Source organism: Homarus americanus, unplaced genomic scaffold (genome assembly GCF_018991925.1).
Source record: "Homarus americanus isolate GMGI-L3 unplaced genomic scaffold, GMGI_Hamer_2.0 scaffold25013, whole genome shotgun sequence".
NCBI lineage: Eukaryota > Metazoa > Arthropoda > Malacostraca > Decapoda > Nephropidae > Homarus > Homarus americanus.
In genome coordinates this window covers 8,757,422-8,781,980 of record NW_024722158.1, presented here as the reverse complement: position 1 = coordinate 8,781,980, position 24,559 = coordinate 8,757,422, and the positions used below count along the sequence as shown (strand labels likewise).

Below are 24,559 nucleotides of genomic sequence, written 5' to 3'. Positions count from 1 at the left end.
GGAGCCCCATACACCCTGTAGAACCCCATACACCCCTGTAGAACCACATACACCCCTGTAGAACCACATACACTCTCTGGGGAACCCCATACACCCCTGAGAACCCCATACACCCCTTGTAGAGCCTCATACACCCCTGTAGGAACCCCATACACCCCTTAGAGCCCCATACACCCTTTGTAGAGCCCCATACACCTTAGAGCCCCATACACTTTCGTAAGAACCCCATACACCCCTTGTAGACCCGTATACATTGCTATAAGTGCCTCTAGCCCACTCTCACACCTTGACAATCCGCCACAATAAATAAAACTCTTAATAAACACAAATACCTGAAGGCCGACCACACCCTCGAGTAATTACCTTTATCTTAATTGATCTTAGATAATTCTTCACTAATATGTCATGTAATTAAGGTTCTTTATTATTTACCTGCGAGTTGACGCACCTGAACTGATGTGTGTGTGTGTCATGAACTGGCAATACCACTAAGGGAGACAAGCACATAGGTGAGGTGGTGTGGTGTGGTGGTGTGGTGTGGTGTGGTGTGGTGGTGGAGGTGTGTGGTGTGGTGTGGTGTGGGTGATGTGTTGTGTTGTGGTGTGGTGTGGTGTGGTGTGGTGTGATGTGGTGTGGTGTGGTGTGTGGTGTGTTGTGGTGTGTTGTGGTGGTGTGTGGTGTGTGGTGTGTTGTGGTGTGGTGTGGTGTGGTGTGTGGTGTGGTGTGGTGTGGTGTGTTGTGGTGTGGTGTGGTGTGTTGTGGTGTGGTGTGGTGTGTTGTGGTGTGGTGTGTGGTGTGTGGTGTGGTGGGTGGTGTGTTGTGGTGTGGTGTGTGGTGTGGTGGTGGTGTGTTGTGGTGTGGTGTGTTGTGGTGTGGTGTGTGGTGTGATGTGGTGTGTTGTGGTGTGTTGTAGTGTGGTGTGGTGTGGTGTGGTGTGGTGGTGGTGTTGTGGTGTGGTGTGGTGTGTTGTGGTGTGTTGTGGTGTGGTGTGGTGTGTTGTGGTGGTGTGTTGTAGTGTGGTGTGTTGTGGTGTGTTGTGGTGTGGTGTGGTGTGTTGTGGTGTGTTGTGTGTTGTGGTGTGTTGTGGTGTGGTGTGGTGTGTTGGGTGTGTTGTGGTGTGTTGTGGTGTGGTGTGGTGTGTTGTGGTGTGGTGTGGTGTGGTGTGGTGTGGTGTGGTGTGGTGTGGTGTGTGTTGTGTTGTGGTGTGGTGTGTGTGTTGTGGTGTGGTGTGGTGTGTTGTGGTGTGGTGGTGTGATGTGTTGTGGTGTGGTGTGTTGTGGTGTGGTGGTGATGTGGTGGTTGTGGTGGTGTGTTGTGGTGTGGGTGTGTTGTGGTGTGGTGTGGTGTGGTGTGGTGTGGTGTGGTGTGGTGTGGTGGTGTGGTGTGGTGTGGTGTGTGGTGTGGTGTGGTGTGATGTGTTGTGGTGTGGTGTGTTGTGGTGTGGTGTGGTGTGGTGTGGTGGTGTGGTGTGGTGTGAGTGTGTTGTGTTGTGGTGTGGTGTGTGTTGTGTGTGATGTGGTTGTGTTGTGGTGTGATGTGTTGTGGTGTGGGTGGTGTTGTGGTGGTGTGTTGTGGTGTGGTGTGGTGGTGTGGTGTGGTGTGGTGTGGTGTGTTGTGGTGTGGTGGTGTGTTGTGGTGATGTGTTGTGGTGTGGTGTGTGTTGTGGTGGGTGGGTGTTGTGGTGTGGTGTGGTGTGGTGTGGTGTGGTGGTGGTGTGGTGTGTTGTGTTGTGGTGTGGTGTGGTGTTGTGGTGTGGTGTGTTGTGGTGTGGTGTGGTGTGGTGTGGTGTGGTGGTGTGGTGTGGTGGTGTGGTGTGGTGGTGTGATGTGGTTGTGGTGTGTGTGTTGTGGTGTGGTGTGGTGTGGTGTGGTGTGGTGTGGTGTGGTGTGGTGTGGTGTGGTGTGGTTGTGGTGTGGTGTGGGGTGTGGTGTGGGTTGTGTTTGTGTTGTGGTGTGGTGTGTTGTGGTGTGTTGTGTTGTGTTGTGGTGTGGTGTGGTGTGGTGTGGTGTGGTGTGGTGTGGTTTAAAAAGTGGTATCGTTCTTTTCATGCCCAACAGATGGCGCCAGTACTGCCCTCTGTCACCCAACAGACGGTGCCAGTACTGTCTTGTTTCACCCAACAGACGGTGCCATACTGTCCTTATTTCACCCAACAGATGGTGCCAGTACTGTCCTTGTTTCAACAGACAAGTGCCAGTACTGTCCTTGTTTCACCCAACAGATGGTGCCAGTACTGTCCTTGTTTCACCCAACAGACGGTGCCAGTACTGTCCTGTTTCACCCAACAGATGGTGCCAGTACTGTCCTTGTTTCACCCAACAGACGGTGCCAGTACTGTCATGTTTCACCAGGTGCCAGTACTGTCCTTGTTTACCCAACAGACGGTGCCAGTACTGTCTTGTTTCACCCAACAGACTCATATCTGTCTTGTTTCACCCAACAGATGGTGCCAGTACTGTCATGTTTCACGTACTAATTAGTGTCAGAAATAAAGGTGTTACTCTTCATCCCACCTCCAGTTACTATACCAGACCTACCTGCTACCTACACCTACACACCTACACCTACCTTTCACACCTACACCTACGCTACACACCTACACCTACGCTATACCTCACACCACGCTACTATGTAAGCTACACCCACACACCTGCACACTACACCTACACAACACTACACACACCTACTACACCTACACCTACCTACACTACACACCTACACTACCTATGCCAGCTACCAACTACACCTACACCCCTACACCTACACCTACTTCTACTACACTACACCTTACGCAAGCCTGCACCTACACACACCTGCACCTGCACCTGCACTACGCTACACACACCACTACGCTACACTACACATCTCACCTACATACACCTACACCTACACTACACCAGCACTACACACCTACACCTACGCTACACACACCTACACCTACACTACACTACACCCCACGCTACACCTGCCTACGCTACCTACGCTTAACACATAACACACCTACACCTACACTACACACACACTACACCTACACACCTACACTACACCTACCTACACACACACACCTACTGCTACACCACACCTACCCTATACCCTACACCTACATCTGCTACACCTCCACACGGTCGTCTGTTTGCCTCTTCTACAGTTTCCGGATCCTGGAATTATACAGTTTATTTCACCTAAGACCTGAAGCTATCTCGGAGCGTTAGGTTAGGTTAGGTTGGATTAGGTGGAATTAGAGTGGAGTTAATCTAAATGTGAAACTAAACTAGGGTGTCTAATTGTCCATGACTCTAATTTCTCTCACACATCAGCATAACGACCACCTCCCCCCGCTGGTAAAATGTTACTATTTCAACAGTTAAGGTAAAACTAAACAGTCAATAATAATGTCAACAAATGATCTTCGTCACAAGAGGACAGCCGTTAACCTGCTCTCATGATCAACATCATCAATCAGCTGTGTGTAGGCATCACTAATAATATTTACGCTAAACAACTATATCAATTCATCCCGCTCTAACTTGTCGTGTCAAACAGTTAATAAATACTTTGTGAATTATGTAATGAGATTTTTAATAAACAATGTGTAAATATAAATTGAGTAAAAAAAAAATTTCTTCACCGAAATATTGGAACAGATTGTGGGAGGTGGTGGTGGAGTTCTTTTACGGGCAGGGTGGATATAGCACACTGTAGAACAATACTTATTTTTCGGTTCACAATACTAAATACAAGGAAGGTGTCGCGGAGGGGTGCAGTATGTAACTAGCAGTAACCCCCAGCACCGTCTAGGATGGGGACACCGTCTAGGATGGGGACACCGTCGGATGGGGACACCGTCTAGGATGGGGACACCGTTTAGGATGGGGACACCGTCTAGGATGGGACACCATCTAGGATGGGGACACCGTCTGGGATGGGGACACAGTCTAGGATGGGGACACCATCTAGGATGGGGACAACTGTCTGGGATGGGGACACCATCTGGGATGGGGACACCGTCTAGGATGGGGAACACCGTCTGGGATGGGGACACACCGTTTGGGATGGGGACACCATCTAGGATGGGGACAACCGTCTAGGATGGGGACACCATCTGGGATGGGGACACCGTCTAGGATGGGGACACCGTCTAGGATGGGAACACCGTCTGGGATGGGGACACCGTCTGGGATGGGGACACCATCTGGGATGGGGACACCATCTGGGATGGGACACCATCTGGGATGGGGACACCGTCTAGGATGGGGCACCGTCTAGGATGGGGACACCGTCTGGGATGGGGACACCGTCTGGGATGGGGACACCGTTTAGGATGGGGACACCATCTGGGATGGGGACAACCGTCTAGGATGGGGACACCGTCTAGGATGGGGACACCGTCTGGGATGGGGACAACCGTCTGGGATGGGGACACCGTCTGGGATGGGGACACCGTCTGGGATGGGGACACCGTCTGGGATGGGGACACCGTCTGGGATGGGGACACCATCTGGGATGGGGACACCGTCTAGGATGGGACACCGTCTGGGGTGGGGACAACCGTCTGGGATGGGGACACCATCTGGGATGGGGCAACCGTCTGGGATGGGGACACCATCTGGGATGGGACACCATCTGGGATGGGGACACCATCTAGGATGGGGACAACCGTCTAGGATGGGGACACCGTCTAGGATGGGGACACCGTCTAGGGTGGGAACTGTCTGGGATGGGGACACCATCTGGGATGGGACACCATCGGGATGGGGACACCATCTGGGATGGGGACAACCGTCTAGGATGGGGGACACCGTCTGGGATGGGGCACACCGTTTAGGATGGGGACACCGTCTGGGATGGGGACAATCTCGAGGATGGGGACACCGTCTAGGATGGGGACACCGTCTAGGATGGGGACACCATCTAGGATGGGGACACCGTCTAGGATGGGGACCGTCTAGGATGGGGACACCGTCTGGGATGGGGACACCATCTGGGATGGGGACACCGTTTGGGATGGGGACACCATCTGGGATGGGGACACCATCTAGGATGGGGACACCATCTGGGATGGGGACACCGTCTGGGATGGGGACACCGTCTGGATGGGGACACCGTCTAGGATGGGGACACCGTTTAGGATGGGGACACCATCTGGATGGGGACAACCGTCTGGGATGGGGACACCATCTGGGATGGGGACAGTCTGGGATGGGGACACCGTTTGGGATGGGGACACCATCTAGGATGGGGACAACCGTCTAGGATGGGGACACCGTCTGGGATGGGGACACCGTCTAGGATGGACACCATCTGGGATGGGGACAACTGTCAGGATGGGGACACCGTCAAGGATGGGGACACCGTCTAGGATGGGGACACCGTTTAGGATGGGGACACCGTCTAGGATGGGGACACCGTCAAGGATGGGGACACCGTTTAGGATGGGGACACCGTCTAGGATGGGGACACCGTTTAGGATGGGGACACCGTCTAGGATGGGGACACCGATGGGGACACTGTCTAGATGGGGACACTGCTTAGGATGGGGACACTGTCCAGGATGGGGACACTGTTTAGGATGGGGGACACCGTCAAGGATGGGGACACAGATGGGGGACACTGTTTAGGATGGGGACACCGTCTAGATGGGACACCGTCAAGGATGGGGACACTGTTTAGATGGGGACATCTAGATGGGGGACACTGTCAAGGATGGGGACACCGTCAAGGATGGGAAGCTTGGGATGGGGACACCTGTCTAGGATGGGGACACTGTCAAGGATGGGGACCGTTTGGATGGACACTGTTCAGGATGGGGACACTGTCAAGGATGGGGACACTGTCTAGATGGGGACACTGTCAAGGATGGGGACACCGTCTAGGATGGGGGACAAACTGTCTAGGATGGGGACACTGTCTAGGGATGGGACACCGTTTAGGATGGGGACACGTCTAGATGGGGACACCATCTAGGATGGGGACACCATCTAGGATGGGGACACCTAGATGGGGACAACGTCAAGGATGGGGACACCATCCAGGATGGGGACACCCAGGATGGGGGACACCGTTTAGATGGGGACACTGTAGGATGGGGGACAACCGTCAAGGATGGGGACACCATCTAGGATGGGGACACTGTCTAGATGGGGACACCATCTAGGGATGGGGACACATCCAGGATGGGGACACCGTCTAGATGGGGACACTGTTTAGGATGGGACAACCGTCAGATGGGGGACACCATCTAGGATGGGGGACACTGTTTAGATGGGGACACCGTTTAGGATGGGGGACACCATTCTAGGATGGGACACTGTCAGATGGGGGACACCGTCTAGATGGGGACACCATGTAGGATGGGGACACCGTCTAGGATGGGGACACCGTTTAGGATGGGGACAACCGTCAAGGATGGGGACACCATCTAGGATGGGGACACCGTCTAGGATGGGGACACCGTCTAGGATGGGGACACCGTTTAGGATGGGGACACCGTTTAGGATGGGGACACCGTTTAGGATAAGGACACCATCTAGGACACCAGCAGTTCTCCCTCACTCGGTAAAGACAAGGTTAAAATATCACCAACCCTTGTCCCTCCTCCTAAGTTTGGACTCACTTAAGGAACTGTCCAGCCCAAGTGGTAAACATGTCCGGGGCCAGTTATTGAAACTTAAGTGAGGTGAGTGACGGTGCTATGATGATCACCTGAAGATTAGCACCTTCCTCACACCTATTCCACCTGATTATTAAGCACCCTAAAGCTACCTGTGGGGGGGGGTGGTGGAGGGTGGTTGGGTTGGGTGGACTAGGATAGGTTAGCATAGGGTTAGGTTTGTAAAGGTTAGGCGACGTTGGGTTAAGTTAGGTTAGCCTGAGGTTAGGTTAGCATTAGGTTAGGTTAGTATTAGGTTAGGTTAGGTTAGCATTTGCGTGTTTAATCATCAGGTTATAAAAAGCTGGGGTGGCTAATCTTCAGGTGATCTAAATACGAAAACAAATATCCTATGTTGAGTCAAAATACTTGTATACGTTAACATTATCCTCAGTATGTTAAAATTACCACTAATGAAACGACTTAACACCACAACCTTCAGTATATTAACATGACCCTTTTAATCACAGGACGGACTTGAGATGTCACCGTTCATCCTGGAAAAAGATAAACGGCTGACCGAGCTTATTGCTGTTCGTCCTTGGGGAAAAACGAGTAACGAGTAGCTTGTCAACTCTCGGTCGTCCTTGAAAGTGTAATATGTTGTTAAACTTGTTCTTGTTCGTCCTTTAGAAAAAAATTAACCGACCTGCGTCTCACTAGTCCTGGGGAAAATAACGAATGGGGAAGGTTTATTCTTCCTGGGAAAAATAACGAACGGGATAGGTTTTCTAATCATCCTTGGAAAAAAAAAGTATTTAACCGAGCAGCTTCTCACTCGTCCTGGGAAAAATAACGAGTGATGGAGCTTGTCCGTGATCATACTGGGGAAAATAATAATGTACTCACGAAGAGGATCCATGACTCGTTCACCTCCGGCACCTTACCTGTAGAGAGAGAGAGAGACACCTGTGTTACCTTTCTTGATTAATTAATACTAACAAGAATATATTACACGATTATTAATAAACATAATACAGGTATATATTCTGGGGTCACCTGGAGATTCGCCCCTCTAGATTGTTTTACCTGATGATTCAATACCTTAGGGGTGAGGTGAGGTTAGGTGACGTGACGTGACGTGAGGTGAGGTGACGTGAGGTGAGGTTGGGTTGGGTTAGGATAGATTAGGTTAAGTTAGGTTGGATTAGGTTATGTTTGGTTAGTTTAGGTTAAGTTTACGTTAGGTTAATTAGGTAAAGTTAGGTTAAGGTATTTTTAGGTTTAGGTAGCTTCAGGTTATGTTAGGTTAAGTTAGGTCAGGTTTGGTTAGGTTAGGTTATGGTAGGGTAGGTTAGGTTAGGTTAGGTTAGGGTACCGTTAGGTTAGATTAGGTTGGAATTAAGGTCTCTAATCTTCTTATGAAACAATCTCGGGGTGACTGACCTTCGGGTGATCATTACACACTGGCCCCATCACCGGTAAATAATACAGCCAAGACTCTCACTGTGCCAACTCCTTCACCTACTAAGTCAACTCGTGGTTGTGCTTAACGTAGACTTAAACTCGGGTTATGAGCCCGACTTTCAGAAACCACTTAACCCTGTGAGTACAATAGCATTAACCTTGAGTACGATAATTTAACCCTAGGAGTGTGATAGCATAAGTCTTGAGTACGATAATTTAATTCTTTGAGTTATGATGACAAACCTTGAGTAAGATAATTTAACCCTGTGAGTACGATAGCATTAACTTTGAGTACGACAATTTAACCCTATGAGTACGATAGCATTAACTTTGAGTACGATAATTTAACCCTATGAGTACGATAGCATATTCCTTGAGTACGATAGCATTAACCTTGAGTACGATTATTTAACCTTATGAGTACGATAGCATAAGCCTTCAATACGATAATTTAACCCTATGAGTACGATAGCATTAACCTAGAGTACGATAATTTTTCCCCATGAGTACGATAGCATATACCTTGAGAACGATAATTTAACCATATGAGTACGATAGCATTAACCTTGAGTACGATAATATTAACCTTGAATACGAAAACTTAATCCTTTGAGTATGATGATAAATCTTGAGTACGATAATTTAATCCCTTTAGTATGAAGACAAACCTTGAGTACGATAATTCATTCCTTTGAATACGATAGCATTAACCTTGAGTACGAGAACTTGATCCTTTGGGTATGATAACTTAACCCTTTGAGTGTAATACCTTAAACCTTTGAGTATCATAACTTAACACTGAGTACGATAACATAACCCATAAGTACGATAACTTAACCCCATAAGTACGATAACTTAACCCCATAAATACGATAACTTAACCCCATAAGTAAGATAACTTAACCCCATAAATACGATAACTTAACCCCATAAGTAAGATAACTTAACCCCATAAATACGATAATTTAACCCCATAAGTAAGATAACTTAACCCCATAAGTACGATAATTAATAGAGTTTACCAAATAAGAACAGAGTGAAAGGCGATCAGTAATTTTTCAGGGATAAAATACGGAAAAATACGGTAATATGCTGCAATATGAGGCAATTACACGGCAATACACGGTAATACACATCATCCAACAATATACTGCAACACACAACACACTATAACACACAGCAGCACAGCAACACACAGCAACACAAGGCAACACACTACAACACAGCAATACACAATAACACACTACAACACACAGCAACACACTACAACACACAGCAACACACAGCAACACAAGGCAACACACTACAACACACAGCAACACAAGGCAACACACTACAACACAGCAATACACAGCAACACACTACAACACACAGCAACACACTACGCCACAGCAACACACTACGCCACAGCAACACACAGACACACCTGGCCAGTCATAATCACCTAAGTTATGGCAACACTCCACAATACACAACAGCAACACACCAACACAGCAACACACTACACCACAGCAACACACAGACACACTCCGGCCAGTCATAAACACCTAAGTTATGGCAACACTCCACAATACACAACAGCAACACAGCAACACACTACAACACACAGCAACACACTACACCACAGCAACACACAGACACACTCCGGCCAGTCATAAACACCTAAGTTATGGCAACACTCCACAATACACAACAGCAACACAGCAACACACTACAACACACACCAACACACTACAACACCCAGCAACACACCAACACACAGCAACACACTACAACACACTCCAGCCAGTCCTAATCACCTAAGATACGCCAACACTTCACAATAATCTGGCAGCTGAGAATATCACTTTATGTTTTACCTTCCGAGGGGAGAATTACGCACAGATGGCATTCATTACCTACGCCTTAATCAATACGCAATTACCTGCACTACCTGAGAAAATGTATTAGTCTTTACCTGACATTTATCGAACTACCTGAAGATTAGGCACCCTAGTTTATTTTATCTTTATGGTTACCTGGGTTGGGTTGGGTTGGGTTGGGTTGGGTTGGGTTGGGTTGGGTTGGGTTGTATAGGTTATGCCATTTAGGTTATGTTAGAGTAGACTAGGTCAGGTTAGGTTAGATTAGGTCAGGTCAGGTTAGGTCAGGTTAGATTAGATTAGGTCAGGTCAGATTAGATTAGGTCAAGTCAGATTAGATTAGGTCAGGTTAGATTAGATTAGGTCAGGTCAGGTCAGGTCAGGTTAGGTTATTTAATCCCCAGGCGACTATACAATGATGCCTAATTTTCAGATAACCTCATTTATGGAACCAGTAAATAGTGTAAATTAGTACAGTAAAATGACAATCACAAAAAAAATATAAAAATAATTAAAAACTAAAAAAATACTCATGTTCAAGATTGTCAACATTGTATACCGAACACAGATCTAAACACATACCTGACATCATTAAACCCCATTCCCGAGATACCTGAGAAATTAATTATTGTGACATTACCTGGCGGAGAGAAGTTAATTCTTTTTTCATAACTATTTTCCTTTAAGACATGACGGAATTGTTGAATAATTTCCCTATATTACATGATTTAGTGAATATTTTCCCTATATTACCTGATTTAGTGAATATTTTCCCTATATTACCTGATTTAGTGAATATTTTCCCTATATTACCTGATTTAGTCAATATTTTCCCTATATTACCTGATTTAGTGAATATTTTCCTTGCTGACCTGACGTATTTAGTGAATATTTTCCCTATACACCTGTCTGACTCAAGATTGGCATTCCCAACTTATTTCACCTCAAGATTAGCCCCCAGCTTATTTCACCTCAAGTTTTGCCCTCCCAGCATATTTCGACTAAAATTTGACCCCCAGCTTATTTTTCCTAAATATTGTCCCTCTCAGCTTATTTTACCACATGATTACCCATCCCAGTTTATTTCACCTCAAGATTGCTCCTCCCAGCTTATTTTTTCTCATGGTTAGCCCTGCCAGCTTATTTCTTCTCTAGATTTGTCCTTCCAGCTTATTTCACCTGAAAATTAGCCCTCCCAGCTTATTTCACCCTAAGATTTGCTTTCCCAGCATATTTCACCGTAAGATTAACCAACCTAACCTAACCTAACCCATACTAACCAAACAATCTGTCCTAAAGTAACCTAACCTAACCAAACTTAATCTATCCTCAAGTAACCTAACCTAACCTAACCTGGATGCCTAATCTTCAGGTGATCCCGTACTACAATAATTACACCTCCAGTTTTACCTCTAGTTTTCTATAATCGAGGAACTTACCCACAATTTTCATTACAAAATTACAGGATTATTTGTATCCCTGTAATCATGGCACTAATCACAAGGCCGAGTGGGACAGGAGGTTAGTAAATATTAGGGTAATAACTCGACAATACAAACTGCTTTACTGGTGATGGTATAGTTGCAGAAATGTGTTCCTACGATGGTATAGTTGCAGAAATGTGTTCCTACGATGGTATAGTTACAGAAATGTGTTCCTACGGTGGTATAGTTGCAGAAATGTGTTCCTACGATGGTATAGTTGCAGAAATGTGTTCCTACGATGGTATAGTTACAGAAATGTGTTCCTACGGTGGTATAGTTGCAGAAATGTGTTCCTACGATGGTATAGTTACAGAAATGTGTTCCTACGATGGTATAGTTACAGAAATGTGTTCCTACGGTGGTATAGTTGCAGAAATGTGTTCCTACGATGGTATAGTTGCAGAAATGTGTTCCTACGATGGTATAGTTGCAGAAATGTGTTCCTACGATGGTATAGTTGCAGAAATGTGTTCCTACGACGGTATAGTTGCAGAAATGTGTTCCTACGATGGTATAGTTGCAGAAATGTGTTCCTACGGTGGTATAGTTGCAGAAATGTGTTCCTACGATGGTATAGTTGCAGAAATGTGTTCCTACGTGGTATAGTTGCAGAAATGTGTTCCTACGGTGGTATAGTTGCAGAAATGTGTTCCTACGGTGGTATAGTTGCAGAAATGTGTTCCTACGGTGGTATAGTTGCAGAAATGTGCAGAAATGTGTTCCTGCGATGGTATAGTTGCAGAAATGTGTTCCTACGGTGGTATAGTTGCAGAAATGTGTTCCTACGATGGTATAGTTGCAGAAATGTGTTCCTACGGTGGTATAGTTGCAGAAATGTGTTCCTACGACGGTATAGTTGCAGAAATGTGTTCCTACGGTGGTATAGTTGCAGAAATGTGTTCCTACGATGGTATAGTTGCAGAAATGTGTTCCTACGGTGGTATAGTTGCAGAAATGTGTTCCTACGGTGGTATAGTTGCAGAAATGTGTTCCTACGATGGTATAGTTGCAGAAATGTGTTCCTACGATGGTATAGTTGCATAAATGTGTTCCTACGATGGTATAGTTGCATAAATGTGTTCCTACGACACCCCTACCCCCCCTGTGGTAACCAGTGACTCCTAACAGCAACGTCACAGTAGTATTATAAGTATTTGTGAGTGATTGGGTACTGGTTGTGTAACGATGAACGTGATTGGTGGATATGTTTGTTATAGGTCATATAGTTTGACCGTGTAGTAATACCTAGTAATATCTTGTCATCTAGTTACTCTTAATAGAAGAGAGAGAGAGAGAGAGAGAGAGAGAGAGAGAGAGTTGTAGTAAATGTAGAAGAATGGCGGGGGAAGTGGTGGTAGTAGTGTGGTATGATCCTTATGTATTTCGCGAATTGGACTATTGGATTCTGGTGATTAGTAGGTTAAAGATCTAGTGGGGTGGTAATGGTGGTAGTAGTGGTAGGTCTAGTGGTGGTAATGGTGGTAGTAGTGGTAGGTCTAGTGGTGGTAATGGTGGTAGGAGTGGTAGGCCTAGTGAATTAGTAATAATTGGTGGTAATGGTGGTAGGAGTGGTAGGTCTAGTGTAATTGGTAATGGTGGTAGGAGTGGTAGGTCTAGTGGTGGTAGGATCTGGTAGGAGTGGAGGTCTAGTGGTGAAGTAGTGGTGGGTCTTGTGGTGGTGATGGTGGTAGTAGTGGTAGGTCTAGTGGTGGTGATGGTGGTAACAGTGGTAGGTCTAGTGGTGGTAATGATGGTAGCTGTAGTAGGTCTAATTAGTGGTGGTAATGGTGGTAGTAGTGGTAGGTCTAGTGGTGGTAATGGTGGTAGTAGTGGTAAGGTCTGAGTGGTGGTAATGGTGGTAGTAGTGGTAGGAATCTAGTGGTGGTGATGGTGGTAGTAGTGGTAGTGGGTCTAGTGGTGGTAATGGTGGTAGTAGTGGTAGGTCTAGTGGTGGTAATAAAGGTCTGGTAGTAGTGGTAGGTCTAGTGGTGGTAATGGTTGTAGTAGTGGTAAAGGTCTAGTGGTGGTGGTGGTAGTAGTGGTAGGTCTGTGTAATTGGTAGGAGTGTTAAGTCTAGTGGTGGTAATGATGGTAGCAGTGGTACGTCTAGTGGTGGTAATGGTGGTAACAGTGGTAGGTCTAGTGGTGGTAATGATGGTAGCTGTAGTAGGTCTAGTGGTGGTAATGGTGGTAGTGACAGTGGTAAGGTCTAGTGGTGGTAATGGTGGTAGTAGTGGTAAGGTCTAGTGGTAGTAATGGTGGTAGTAGTGGTAGGTCTAGTGGTGGTGATGGTGGTAGTAGTGGTAGGTCTAGTGGTGGTAATGGTGGTAGTAGTGGTAGGTCTAGTGGTGGTAATGGTGGTAGTAGTGGTAGGTCTAAAGTGGTGGTAATGGTTGTAGTAGTGGTGAGGTCTAGTGGTGGTAATAGTGGTAGAAGTGGTGGGTCTAGTGGTGGTGATGGTGGTGAGATGTTAGAAGTCTAGTGGTGGTAATGATGGTAGCAGTGGTACGTCTAGTGGTGGTAATAGTGGTAACAGTGGTAGGTCTAGTGGTGGTAATGGTGGTAGTAGTGGTGGGTCTAGTTGTGGTAATGGTGGTAGTGGTGGTAAGGTCTAGTGGTGGTAATGGTGGTAGCAGTGGTGGGATCTAGTGGTGGTAATGGTGGTAGCAGTGGTAGGTCTAGTGGTGGTAAGTCTAGTGGTGGTAATGGTGGTAGCAGTGGTAGGTCTAGTGGTGGTAATGGTGGTAGTGGTAGTAGTGGGACTAGTAGTGGTAACGGTGGTAGTAGTGGTAGAGTCTAGTGGTGGTAATGGTGGTAGTAGTGGTAGCAGGTCTAGTGGTGGTAATGGTGGTAGCAGTGGTAGTCTAGTGGTGGTAATGGTGGTAGCAGTGGTAGGTCTAAGTGGTGGTAATGGTGGTAGTAGTGGTAAGGTCTAGTAGTGGTAAGGGTCTAGTAGTGGTAACGGTGTGGTAGGAGTGGTAGGTCTAGTGGTGGTAATGGTAGTAGTAGTGGTAAGTCTAGTGGTGGTAATGGTGGTAGCAGTGGTAGGTCAGTGGTGGTAATGATGGTATGCAGTGGTAATGGTGGTAGCAGTGGTAGGTCCTAGTGGTGGTAATGATGGTAGCTGTAGTAGGTCTAGTGGTGGTAATGATGGTAGCTGTAGTAGGTCCAGTGGTGGTAATGGTGGTTGTAGTGGTAAGTCTAGTGGTGGTAGTGGTGGTAGCAGTGGTAGGTCTAGTGGTGGTAATGGTGGTAACAGTGGTAGGTCTAGTGGTGGCAATGATGGTAGCTGTAGTAGGTCTAGTGGTGGTAATCATGGTAGCTGTATATTTGAATATAAGAACATAAGAAAATAAGGAGTCTGCAATAGACCGGTTGGCCTGTGTATGGCAGCTCCTGTCGGGAGTTACTACCACTCTCTATCATCCATGAATCTATCTAGCCTTCTTTTGAAACTTTCCAGCGTTACAGCACTTCTACAAAGTTGCTAAGCTTGTTCCACTCGTCGACCACCCTATTTGTGAACCAGTTTCTTCCTATCTCCCTCCTAAACCTAAACTTATCCAACTTGAATCCGTTGCTCCGAGTCCTATCCTGCTCGGATATTATAAGAACTTTATCTATATCCCCTTTATTGATTCCTTTCACCCACTTAAATACTTCTATCATATCTCCCCGCACTCTTCGTCTTTCTAGGGATTGCAAGTTTAGTTTCTTTAACCTATCTTGATATGGAAGGTTTCTAAGTCCCGGAATCATTTTCGTCATTCTTCGCTGCACCGACTCTAGTGAGTTTATATCCATTCTATAATAGGGGCACCAGAACTGAACCGCATAATCGAGGTGCGGCCTGACTAGCGCAAGATATAGTTGCAATAAGACCTCTGCACTCTTATTACTACACTTCTAGATATAAAACCCAATACTCTGTTTGCCTTATTTCGAACATTAACGCACTGTTTTCTAGGCCGTAGGTCCGGGCTTACAAGTACCCCTAGGTCTCTTTCACAAGTCGACTTCTCTAGGTTGATGTTGTTAAGGCTGTATACCTTGACAGTATTTGTTCTTTCAATATTAAGTACGCTGCACTTGCTGGTGTTGAATTTCATTTGCCATTTTTCAGACCACCCCTGCAGTTTATTTAGATCCTCCTGTAGTGCATTTGCATCCTGCCCTGAATTAATCTGCCACCCCATTTTGGTGTCATCCGCAAACTTGCTTATGTCACTGCTGATCCCAGTATCTAGATCGTTCATGTAGATTATGAACAAGAGTGGGCCTAGTACTGACCCCTGGGGAACCCCACTAGTTACACAGCCCCACTCAGATTTAACACCATCTACGCTGACCCTCTGCCTTCTATCGGTGAGCCATGATTTTATCCAATTTAAGACTTTCCCCTCGATACCATGAGCCTTAATTTTTCTCAGAAGCCTCTGATGTGGTACTCTGTCAAATGCTTTGCTAAAATCTAAGTAAATAACATCGTAATTTTCGTCATTATCTACTACCTCGAAGACTTTCCTAAAAAACGTCAGCAGATTTGTTAGACAAGATTTTCCCTTTGTAAACCCATGTTGAGAGTCGTAGATTAATTTGCTTTTCTCTAAATGCGATCGGATGCTATCTGCTATAATTGATTCAAGAAATTTCCCCACTACTGACGTCAAACTGATCGGCCGGTAATTTGACGCTGATGCTCTGTCTCCCTTTTTGAATATGGTTACTACATTTGCCTGTTTCCACAAGTCTGGTTCAACTCCAGTGTCTAATGATTTTGTAAATAGTAGTAATGGTGTAAATGGTAAAGAGAGTGGGAATGGATCACGTGAGGATTAGCCCCCCCCCAGCTTATTTCACCTGAGGATTAAACACCTGAAGGCTACCTGGGGGTTAGGTTAGGTTAAGTTCATCTAGGTTAGGTCAGGTTAGATTTGGTTAGGTTAAGCTAGATTTCGTTGGGAAGGTTAAGTTAAATATGGTTACGTTAAGTTAGATTTCGTTAAGTTACATTTCGTTGGGGTAGGTTAGGTTAGGTTAGGTAAGCTTAGGTTAGGTAAGCTTTAAGCTGTTTAGTAGATAGATGAAATAAACTGGGATCCCGAATCTTCAAAAATTCAGCAGTAATTAGTGTATATAAACAACAACACCATCACAGGTATAATGACCTCGTTGGCAAGTAATTAGCAAACCTAAGGGCAAGAGACAGGCACATAATTAGTCTTAATTCCCTTGTGGAGACGTAGATCCTAATTAGGTTATTATAAAGGGGAACCTCTTGAGACAGACCTGCTGGCTGTAGGTCCCAGTAGGCCCCAGTCCTAATTGGCCCCAGCCAAGTAGACCCCAGTCCTAATATGCCCTTGTTCTAATACATAATGACCATATATAACATAGATATTGACACCACATAGACCACCACACCACATGAACCACCACACCACCTGGACCACCACACCACCTGGACCACCACACCACCTGGACCACCCCACCACATGAACCACCACACCACCTGGACCACCACACCACATGGACCACCACACCACCTGACCACCACACCACATGAACCACCACACCACCTGGATCCACCACACCACCTGAACCACCACACCACCTGGACCACCCCACCACCTGGACCACCACACCACCTGGACTACCCCACCACATGAACCACCACACCACCTGACCACCACACCACATGAATCACCACACCACCTGACCACCCCACCACCTGGACCACCACACCACATGAACCACCACACCACCTGACCACCACACCACATGAACCACCACACCACCTGGACCACCACACCACCCGAACCACCACACCGAGAGTTAAATAAGGACTCCCTACAACTGTTTACACCAGAGACCATTAACAGCGTAGTTAAGGTGACATAATGACAGGAAGGACTGTGTCACAAGGCCCTCTACTACTCTCTCTCTCTCTCTCTCTCTCTCTCTCTCTCAGGTAATTCACTCCCCAGAGGTCATTCTCAGGTCACATTACGCGTATATACTTTGTAGAGACTCGGAAGGATCACCTGAAGCTTAAACACCCCTGATACTAACCTAATCTAACCTAATCTACCTAGTCTAATTTAACATTAACCTAACCTAACCTAATCAAGCCTAACGTAACTTAATCTAACTGAACCTGATCTAAATTAACTTAACTTATTCTTACCTAACTTAACCTCACCTAACCTAACCTAACCTAACCTAACTTAACCTCACCTAACCTAACCTAACCTAACCTCACCTAACCTAACCTAACCTAACCTAACCTAACTTAACCTCACCTAACCTAACCCTTCCCTAGGGACCGTTTAGAGTGGCTAATCTTTACGTGATATAATCTAAGGTGTCTAATCTCCGGTGGTCCAATTAGAACGTGAATATTATAAGCTGGAAAGATTCACTAAGGCCCGGACGGATGGACGGACAGACAGAGGGAAGGAAGGGGGGACGGAAGGAAGGACAGAGGGAAGGAAGGGGGGGACGGAAGGAAGGACAGAGGGAAGGACGGTGGACGGACGGAAGGACGGAAGGACGGGACGGACGGACGGAAGGACGGACAGACAGAGGGAAGGAAGGGGGGACGGAAGGATGACAGAGGGAAGGAAGGGGACGAAGGAAGGACAGAGGGAAGGAAGGGGGACACGAACGGATCGACAGAGGGAAGGACGGTGGATTGGACGGAAGGACGGAAGGACGTAGGGACGGACGGAAGGACGGACAGACAGAGGGAAGGGGGACGGAAGGAAGGACAGAGGGAAGGACGGGGGACGAAGGAAGGACAGAGGGAAGGACAAATTTGGAAGGAAGGATGAAGGGGCGACGGGGGGACGGACGGAAGGACGGACGGACAGAGGGAAGGAAGGGGGGACGAAGGAAGGACAGAGGGAAGAAGGGACGAAGGAAGGACAGAGGGAAGGGATGGGGGGACGGAAGGAGGGACAGAGGGAAGGACGGGTGGACGGACGGAAGGACGGAAGGACGTAGGGACGGACGGAAGGACGGCAAGACAGACAGGGAAGAAGGGGGACGGAAGGAAGGACAGACAGAGGGAAGGGAAGGGGGACGGAAGGAAGGACAGACAGAGGAAGGACGGGGACGGACGGAAGGACAGAGGGAAGGAAGGGGACGGAAGGAAGGACAGACAGAGGGAAGGAAGGGGGGACGGAAGGAAGGACAGAGGGAAGGAAGGGGGACGGAAGGAAGGACAGAGGGAAGGAAGGGGGACGGAAGGCTGAAGGGCGGAAGGGCGGACGGACGGACGGACAGAGGGAAGGAAGGGGGGGATAGAAGGAAGGACAGAGGGAAGGACGGGGGACGGAAGGAAGGACAGACGGAGGGACGGACGGAAGGATGTAGGGACGGACGGAAGGACGGAGGGACGGACTGAAGGAAGGACGGACGGAAGAAAGGACAGAGGGACGGACAGACGGACATATAGACGGTAGGAGTGTGTTTATTGCAACATATAATGACGTAATTGCACGATAACGTTATTAGCATCACATAACCTTATAACGTACAGTTGTTATCAATGGTAATTCAACAGATCTACATCATAATTTATAACCAAAAACGAAATTTCTATAAAATGTATAAAAACTAAAAAAAAAACTCTTTACATTGGACTCAAAAACATTATTCTAGTTCATAATTAATTATGCAAAAAAATAGTTAAAAATATAATATTTTTGTAGGAAAATTAAACAGTGATATTAACAAACAAAATTAAGTTTCATCACTATATTGCCATTCCAAATATACCCAGTCATCGAAAACGAATATCCGAAATATATTATAAAATGGAAATGTAATATAATCAGGGTATACTATACTATATTATTATGAAGGTTTTTGCTGTCATAAGAGAATAAACCTCGTCCCTGGTGGCTTGGATCATGAGGATGGTAAACGGCTGATCCAGGGAAGTATGTAAGTAACGTAAGGTGTTGAAATATGCTGGGGGTGTTATCCTAGGATTATATTACGTACCTTAGTTAACATTCATTTTCTTTAATAATATTCTATGTGTGTGGGAACTATGATGAAAATAATCCTAGGGTGTCAACTTGATTTAATGCAAACCTTAAAATACTCAACGAAGAAAATGACGTGAAATTTAATATATAAAATATGTCAGGTTCTAATATTTTTCGTAATTAAGACAATAAATAACATTCTGTCCTTTATAGTAACTAAGGTCAATGGGTTGGGATACGAACACAGTGAGTGACGCTTTTACTACACATATCAACGTTATATTCTTGGTCTGGTTAATATTTTCCTTTTAATATTTTACTTACGGTGAGTTGGTAAAATAAAATATAGTTATCAAATACCATCTAGTTATTGCCATAGTCATAAAAATATATACTAAGATACAAATAAGTTGTATTCTGAAAAATAGACAATACACAGAAAAGTGAATTCGGGTAATTTTTTGCTATGCTCGCTCCAGTGATCAGCTGACGAGCGTAAACAAATACTCCATCTCAGGCATGTGAAGTCTGAGTCGGCGGTCTGAAGATTGCAGCTGTGTTCGTTATGTGGCTGTGACTTGGCCTTAAGTTACACGTACTATTTCAATATGTACCTTTTATAAGATGTAGTCCTGCTTGTTTACAGTATCATACAAACTATTAGTTTATAAGCTAATATTTCTTTTTTGTTTAGTATTTGTACGGCAAACTAGCAAAGCATTTTAATTATCGTGTGAATGGGTTGGTTCTCAGTAAGAAGCGTTGCAAACATCGTAATTTTCCAGGAGCTATTCAGTTTAAGTAGTGTAACCTTGGCGGATATACTCTTATAAGGACACGTGTATTGAGAAACTTTATCATCAACAGCATCACTTATAACACCTGACTCTTTGAGGTAACTTGATAAATGTTCACGTCCCCGAACTATACCGGTATTGTCTCATGAATTATTCCTTCATTTTCAATTTCCTAAAGTAACTTTCTACTCATTACAAGGCGAGCATTAAAAAAATCATTTGGTGAACAAAATGGAAACTGGTGAATTAGTAAGTCAATAAAAGTGACGGAACACATTACACATGGCCTTAATTCATAAGAGAACATCACGTCATCATAAGAAACTTTAAGAACAACACAATCAAATGATGTCACCCCCCCCCCCCCAAGCCGCGGCACGGCCACTGGAACAGGAACCCCTCCAGGCTTGCGAAGTCCTTTCACTGTCCGCTCATGTTGTTATTTTAGAAGCTGAAGAAGACCCCATACCAAATTTAAAGAGGTTTTATTCAGCAATTTCTGAGATATGATCATTTAAACTTTATGGGGGGGGATTGTGACCTTTGTCTTTGAACTATCAAGTCTAATTTTGTCTTTGGCAGATTTGATTTGTGACGTTTGTAACATTTTTTTTTTACATTCATGTCGTATTTGTTGAAAATTCGTAATTTTTGACGTCATCACCTGGCAAAAAGTGACGATACAGAAAAAACGTCATTTACATTTTTGGTGAACCTTCCACCGAGGTATTAATGCAACAACTTCCATCCTTATATGATACTTTTTTCCAGAGTTATCGCGAAAAAATATAATTTTGGAATTTTCGATGACCATGACCTTGACCTTCGACGCTGACCTCCTCAAAAAACTTCAGTACTTACTGTATACCAACATACGGTAGTTCCTTCTTGACGTTTGGTCAGATATGGCTGAGTTATGCTTCATTACATTATTGACAGCGGTGCGGAAACACACTGATACACATGAACGCTTTTGTTAAATGACTCACTCCCCCGTGTGACTGAACGTAACATCTTATTTATGTCCAGTGTAGGATTTTCAGCTTTTGGCTGCGTCCTTTTTTAATAAACCGCTAATTATTATTATTATTATTATTATTATTATTATTATTATTATTATTATTATTATTATTATTGTTGTTGTTGTTGTTGTTGTCGTTGATGTTGTTGCACTCACACGTCATTCCAATACTCCACAAACCCCTTCGGGTGTGAGATAAAAGTTAATGAAAACGTGAAAGGCAGGAACCAGACCAGACAGATCTGACAGTCAGTCTAAGAACGCGTTTCATTGTGAACGAATTATTATCAACACTGACGAAGATGACTGTTAGAGTAAACTCCCCAACAACCTCAGTCATGGCGGTCACATAACAGGGAAAATTAGCCCTGACTTATGTGGTTAACAGTTACCATAATCCAACCTACCGGTGATGGTCAGTCTGATAATGCCCTGTAGTTTCTCAGGAATTTCTCAAGTTTCCTTCCTCGAATAAAAAGAGTCGGGTATTATTTAGCTAATATCTTAATATACAGACACAGTCGAAGGATCATCAAAACAAACGCTTGTACACTGAAGTAGATAAAATAAAACTGGCAGCTTAATGTCAACAATAATTCTCCTCAAACTATACTGAAGGAGGTGTGGCAGACCTCCAGCCCGAAGAAGACGATGTATCAAAATAAACAAAATGCAGAAGATAAAACAGACATCAGAGACAGCGGCAGAAGGTGAGGAGGCCGAGGCTCGGAGGCCGAGGCTCGGGATTCGGAGTTCTGGGGTCGGGGGTCGGGGTTCTGGGGTCGGGGGACGGGGGTTAGGGGTAGTAACAGAGTTCAAATTGTATGTTTACTGACCTGAAACCTCACTGAACCCTAAGTTAACCAATGACCTAAAAGGGATCGAACCTTTAACCCTAAACCATCCGGGTGAGAAAGTGCTGCTCACAACATAAACATCATCTGACCTCCCGCCTTTATGGTTGTGTCCAGCCATTAAACATGTCACACCCTCGAGCAGCGGGTGAGCTCTGGCAGTGGGGATCTTACGGCTCATAAAACTTTCTATTAATAATTCAATTTACGTTGCTGTTTCCGTCATTATCAAAAACATTATCTGGTTCAGAATATTTCGTATTGTCAATCAGTTTATTGACAAAAATGAGTTATGAAAATAATAATAATAATAATAATAATAATAATAATAATAATAATAATAATAATAATAATAATAATAATAATAATAATAATAATAATAATAATAATAATAATAATAAAATGGGTTGCCCCTCATGATCGATGATGGCCGGCCCAAGTGCCATCTAGGTGTAGAAGCTGTCACCAACACAACAACCACATCCTGAGTTAACGAGCTGCATGACCCAGTGTCAAGGAATAATCCAAGAAAGACGGACAACTCGCCAACTGCATTACCCCGGAACACGATCCACAAATCCTGGTTTCCAACTATTGCAAGATAGACAGAGGCAAATGGCCTAAGAACCTTGCCCATAGTTTCACCCTGCCCGGGGATCCTACCCTGGACCATTACACCTTAGGCGTTATGATTCTTGACGGATATATAATTACTCCTTGGTATTAACCGTAGACCTAACAAGAAATGTGGTAGATATAACAAGCTGTATAATGAACCAATGGAAGGTTAGTGTATAAGTTCAGTATAAATTCTAAAATATACAATAACTAATACGTGTATTAACTTTACATAAGTCATTGTGTGCAAACATCCGGCCCTGATGAGCAGTTAATGGTCCCCAAGACACAGTTAATGTGCTTAGTTATACTGATAATAAGTTATAGGTGACAAGGACCACTAAGACACAAGGGCCACTAAGACACAAGGACCACTAAGACACAAGGACCACTAAGACACAAGGACCACTAAGACACAAGGACCACTAAGACACAAGGACCACTAAGACACAAGGACCACTAAGACACAAGGACACTGAGACGCAAGGACCACTAAGACACAGGACCACTGAACACAAGGACCACTAAGACACAAGGACCACTAGACACAGGGACCACTAAGACACAAGGACCACTAAGACACAAGGACCACTAGACACAAGGACCACTAAAGACACAAGGGATCACACTAAGACACAAGGACCACTAGACACAAAGGACCCACTTCCAGCCTACAAGACCACTAAAGAACACAAGACCACCTAAGACACAAAATGCAGACACAAGGACCACTAAGACACAAGGACCACTAAGACACAAGGACCACTAAGACACAAGGACCACTAAAACACAAGGACCACTAAGACAAGGACCACTAAGACACAAGGACCACTAAGACACAAGGACCACTAAGACACAAGGACCACTAAGACACAAGGACCACTAAGACACAAGGACCACTAAGACACAAGGACCACTAAGACACCTCTCACAACGTTTCCCTCTCCACCATTACCCTGAAGTACTCAAGTTTTCGCCACAAATCTTCATAAAACAAACTTTTTCAGGTGTTGGAAAAGACATATGTCAAGGATATGTCTGTCTACCTTTAAATGTATTAAGTGGCGGAGGAATTCTAGGTCTGGTACTGGGTGTCTGTGTCTGAGAGGGGAATGGGGGGTCTATGTCTGACGAGGAAGGGGTTAAACTCCTCCCTCCTACCCAAAATCCTTCTTCCCCACCATCCCTACACCACTCTTCGTCCCCACCACCCCCACACCACCGTCGACGACCCCTCTAGCGGTGGGTCAGTTTTAGTGCACCACTTTTGCTTTATTTTTTTCAGTGCCTTAAGGGGACCTGTTTGTCGTGTGTCGGCTCTACTTCCCTCCCACCTTTTAGTCGTATTTTATAACACACCAATAACAAAGGGGAGAATTGTTCTTTGGTTGTAAATCATAACACGACACGGGTGAACTGCTCTTAGTAGTAAATCATAACACATAAGTAATACGGCGATCTATAACACCATATTTTATGTTATATACCACAAATAACACGGTGGACCTGTTCATTATAACACCAAACACGGTGGACCTGTTCATTATAACACCAAACACGGTGGACCTGTTCATTATAACACCAAACACGGTGGACCTGTTCATTATAACACCAAACACGGTGGACCTGTTTTTTATTATAACACCAAACACGGTGGACCTGTTCATTATAACACCAAACACGGTGGACCTGTTCATTATAACACCAAACACGGTGGACCTGTTCATTATAACACCAAACACGGTGGACCTGTTCATTATAACACCAAACACGGTGGACCTGTTCATTATAACACCAAACACGGTGGACCTGTTCATTATAACACCAAACACGGTGGACCTGTTCATTATAACACCAAACACGGTGGACC

At 45.2% G+C, this 24,559-nt stretch overlaps 1 protein-coding gene across 1 annotated transcript in view; it reads right to left on the bottom strand.

Moving 5' to 3' along the window:
• Positions 1-4,316: 4,316 nt before the first annotated feature.
• Positions 4,317-24,559, bottom strand: part of LOC121862044 (keratinocyte proline-rich protein-like) — a 40,001-nt gene continuing 19,758 nt past the window's right edge. The window contains exons 2-3 of the mRNA XM_042359975.1: positions 5,265-5,560; positions 4,317-5,106 (exon numbers count right to left, since the gene is read on the bottom strand). Coding sequence (XP_042215909.1) covers positions 4,317-5,106; positions 5,265-5,560 — 1,086 coding nt within the window. The remainder of the gene's footprint in view (positions 5,107-5,264; positions 5,561-24,559) is intronic.